Below are 4,632 nucleotides of genomic sequence, written 5' to 3' on the forward strand. Positions count from 1 at the left end.
ATGTTTCTTGTATTAAACCTGTTTTTCTTTTTATAAATGTTTTATTTTTTATGCTTGGCTAACAGGCAGCTTTGACTCTCAAACACTAAACAATAGTTTTTAAAGAGTACAGTTAGCATTAGTATTAGCATTAGCCGGCCAATAGGAACTCACGTTCTTGCCGATGACTCTGAGCTCAAACGTCTCGTCTTTATAGTGAAGTTTGGTGATTCTCTGCCTGGAGAAACAGTCACATGATCAGTCATATGATCAGAATAAAGACATTAATGTTGATAATTTATATTTATATAAACAATTATTTCATTTATACAATGATATTTTGTAACTGCAGCTTCTTTCAGCTGATTCACTGAATAATCCGATCACATCCATGCAGGTGTTTCTGTTTATCATCCAGGTTCATGTCAGTCGTAGAACATTTCCCTGGTATGAAGATGCTGTTAGTACCAGCGGCGTGTTCATCTGGTAGTCGATACTGAGCTCTGACAGCAATCAGAGGAAACCTGCTGTGTTTACGTTCAGGATGGATCATTTAGTTTTGGGGATTTTTTCTCTCAGCAGAGTTAGAGCTCCTGACACCACAGCATCTGTACTGACTGTTAACTGTTTGTATAAATAATCCTGAAGTCATCGGTGCAGAGGTCTCACTCCTACCAGAAATATTTTCCCACCAGCTCTTTGTTCTTGTAGATGACCACGCCCACTGGAGTTGGACCCAGGAAATACTCTGTGTGGTTTTCGCCCTGGCAAGGAATCATGGGAAAAAAGATTGAAAAATAATGATTAAAGTCAATCTTTCTCTTTGAAATATTTGATATTCAGCTGATTTCCTCAGTAAATAAGCACATTCTACACACATATTGTATAGTAACATATTATATAACATTTATTTTATAAATATCTTACATAGGCGGCGAACAGAGAGACGCCGTACATCTGCAGAGAGCTGCAGAGAGACAGGAGGAGACACTCGGCCTGAGGACGAGAGACACCGCTGGACAAACAGACACACATTTAAAACAAACTGTTCATATTTTCAGTTTGTACTTTCCTTCCATTTATTTCAAATATCTGCAATTTTAACTTTTAATTAATTTAGAAAATGTATTTTTCTTCTCTGTTCACCTCAGAGTTTTGTAGATTTGTTGTACTTCCTGGTTGTCCTCTGACTCGTCCTGCTCGCTGTGGTCTCCTCGCTCCGCTGGAAAAAAAAACAAAAATAAAATAAAGATGAAAAAAGATAAAAACACTGATGATTCTTTTATTACTTATTAAGCTACATTGAAATTAAAATACTTGAATTATAACATGCAAGTTACAAACACATAAAAGAAATAAACATGTCAGTTTTTAAAACAGATATAAATATAAAGTGTTTCTGACCCTGCAGCATCAGAGCACAGAGTCGAGCTCTCAGGTGAGGAGGACACGGCAGGCGACCACGACGGACGTCCTGACGCACCTGCAGGTACATCTGATACCTGATATAACAGCAAATATTCAAATATTCAACACAAATAAACACAAACATGAATTACAAACGTTTCAGTTGCTTAAACATTAAAAATCATTTAAGATCTCAGCATAGCTTCATGTGTTTGGAGGTTAATGTCACAGATACATTCAAAGATTTGTATAAAACATCCTAACCCCTAATCCCTAACCCCATACCCCTAACCCCTAATCCCTAACCCCATACCCCTAATCCCTAACCCCATACCCCTAATCCCTAACCCCTAACCCCTAATCCCTAACCCCATAACCCTAATCCCTAACCCCATAACCCTAATCCCTAACCCCATACCCCTAACCCCTAACCCCTAATCCCTAACCCCATAACCCTAATCCCTAACCCCATACCCCTAACCCCTAATCCCTAATCCCTAACCCCATACCCCTAATCCCTAACCCCTAATCCCTAACCCCATAACCCTAATCCCTAACCCCATACCCCTAACCCCAATCCCTAATCCCTAACCCCAATCCCCCTCACCCCTAAACCCTAACCCCATACCCCTAACCCCTAATCCCTAACCCCATAACCCTAATCCCTAACCCCATACTCCTAACCCCAATCCCTAATCCCTAACCCCAATCCCCCTCACCCCTAAACCCTAACCCCATACCCCTAATCCCTAACCCCATACCCCTAACCCCTAATCCCTAACCCCATACCCCCTTACCCCTTTACACCTAATCTCTAACCCCATACCCCTAATCTCTAACCCCATACCCCTAATCCCTAACATTTACCCCCTTATCCCTAACCCCATACCCCTAACCCCTAATCCCTAACCCCATACCCCCTTACCCCTTTACACCTAATCTCTAACCCCTAACCCCAATCCCTAACCCCTTAACCCTAATCCCTAATCCCTAACCCCATACCCCTGACCCTTTACCCCAATCCCTAATCCCTAACCCCGAACCCTGAACCCCGTCCACACTGAACCTGTTAAACCTGCATGCACTTCTGTTCCATCACATAAACCAACCATCAGCTGTGTGCTGGAGGTCAGACTGGAGACGTAACCACTCAAGTCAAAGATGGGTGAGTGCTTGTTATTTTCCTCCGTTTTTACTTTTTAAACAGAAAACACAGATTTTATGTTTCTTTAGTGGAGACGACAACATAGCCAACAGCAAACAGGTTGTTATTAGTGAAGGTCATTCACCTCGATGAGGCTACTCCAGCTTTTTTTAGGTTTTTGTATTGAAATGAGGTCTCGTAGAGAAAACTCATAGTTTCAGCTAAATGAATCAGCCGTTTCTTGTCCATGATGCTGTGTCCTACAACGCTTTCATCATGAGCAACAGGAAGTAAACAGAAACACTCATGTTTCTGTTCATTCATTACTTCATTACTTAATGTTTAGGTCCCGTCTGCCTTTACAGACCTACTGAGTGTTATAACAAGAGTGGAGTAAACGAGTGACTGAGCGAGCGAGTGAGTGACTGACTGAGCGAGCGAGTGAGTGAGCGAGTGAGCGAGTGAGTGAGTGAGTGAGTGACTGAGTGATGAAGTTCCTCATTGGCCATTGCTCTTTCTAAATGAATGGATGAACAGGTTTCAGTCCCGTCATCGTGGCGGTTACAGCGTTCAGTGAGTGAATCACAGGAAGGCTCCGCCCACTCTGAGGATGAATGATCACTGTTGGAACTGAAGCTGAAGGACTAAACATGTTCATGTGTAACGATCTGCATTCTTCTAACTGTATGTTTCTACTGTAATAAAAAGAGTTAAAGAAGGTATTTGAACAGTTTCTTACCGCGTTGTTTCCTCTTTCAGTTTGTTTGGATCTTCAACGTAAAACTTCACACCAAAGTAGAAAATATACGGTGGCCCGGCTGAGACAAAATAAATAAACAGACATAAAACATTTAAAAAAGAAGAAAGACAAAAGTAAAGTTGTTACATTTCTGTTAACATTTATGACCAAACTGATCAATTTATTCAATTAATTATTAAATTAACTATTAACAATGAATATTCATTAAAGAGTAAATAAATGAGAAATATATCAACATAAAAGTCACAGTGAAGTAAATTATGCATAGAATTATGTAAATATAATAAAAGATAAACTCACGGAGGTCTCGGTGTTGTTGAAGAGCTTTTGAAGGATCCAACCAGTGCTGAAGCAAGAAAATTAAACTGAACCAACAGATTTCTATCATTTATCATATTTTCTAAATGATTCTAATAAAAAGTTAATTTTCCGTTTACCGTCTGCTGTTTGACGTCACAGAACCTCAAACCGAAGAACTCGACTTCGACCACGTTCAGGTGAGAGAACACCTGCTGCAAGATGGCCGCCGCCTTCGACGATTTCTGACCACAACAAAAACATCTTAACATCAGAAAACAAGAAGAAGAGAAACAGGAAGTTGATACTCACCTTTACGCCTTGCTCAGCCGTTAGCGTGATCTTCCTCTCATCCAATAGGAGGACTTCTCCATAAAAGTCCTCACGGTTACCACGGAAACAGGCCATCGTCACTGAAAACAGTGAAAGAGGAGATGGACCAAACAATCAGGACTGTCTGATGTGATGCGTCGCTTCCTGTTAGTATCAACAGTTAATCATGTTGATTGATCACTAATCAATGAATCTTTTGTCTTCCCCTTCTGGCAGTGAGAGTAACGACAGAAACACTGTTGATCCATTCGGTCTGATAACACGATTCAATTATTTTATCTCCATTCAAGTTAGCAGAGCGCTAACAGGAAGTTAGCTGCTCAGCTGGTGGAGGTCTCTACTGAGCATGCTCAGTAGAGACCTTTAATGTATCAGACGTTTCAACACTGCAGGTTTAAAACAAAAGAAAAGACAAAGATGAAGAAACAAATCAAGAGGAAAACACTGACGGTTCATTTATTTCTCTTCTGTTATTGATGAATCGATTATTGATGAATCGATTATTGATGAATCGATTCGTCATCGAGTGAATTAAAGAGTTTCAATCGTTGAACTTTGTTTTCTTTGAGTTTTGAAACGTTTCACATCCACAGTTTCTGTGTTTTTACTCGTCTGTGTCACATGTTGTATGTAAAGCTGAATTATTCTGTGTGAGATGTGGTTCCCAACCTGGGGGTCCCGGCCCCCCGAGGGGCCGCGCCGTGGTTACAGA

The 4,632-nt window shown here is 40.7% G+C and overlaps 1 protein-coding gene across 1 annotated transcript in view; it reads right to left on the minus strand.

Moving 5' to 3' along the window:
• epb41l4a (erythrocyte membrane protein band 4.1 like 4A) overlaps positions 1–4,096 on the minus strand; it is a 14,790-nt gene extending 10,694 nt beyond the window's left edge. Inside the window, exons 1-9 of the mRNA XM_044333968.1 lie at positions 3,900–4,096; positions 3,728–3,832; positions 3,591–3,636; positions 3,270–3,348; positions 1,384–1,481; positions 1,126–1,201; positions 907–994; positions 655–743; positions 154–217 (exon numbers count right to left, since the gene is read on the minus strand). Of these exons, the coding sequence (XP_044189903.1) occupies positions 154–217; positions 655–743; positions 907–994; positions 1,126–1,201; positions 1,384–1,481; positions 3,270–3,348; positions 3,591–3,636; positions 3,728–3,832; positions 3,900–3,995 (741 nt within the window). The 5' untranslated portion in view covers positions 3,996–4,096. The remainder of the gene's footprint in view (positions 1–153; positions 218–654; positions 744–906; positions 995–1,125; positions 1,202–1,383; positions 1,482–3,269; positions 3,349–3,590; positions 3,637–3,727; positions 3,833–3,899) is intronic.
• Positions 4,097–4,632: the final 536 nt, after the last annotated feature.

This window comes from Thunnus albacares, chromosome 18, assembly GCF_914725855.1.
Source record: "Thunnus albacares chromosome 18, fThuAlb1.1, whole genome shotgun sequence".
NCBI lineage: Eukaryota > Metazoa > Chordata > Actinopteri > Scombriformes > Scombridae > Thunnus > Thunnus albacares.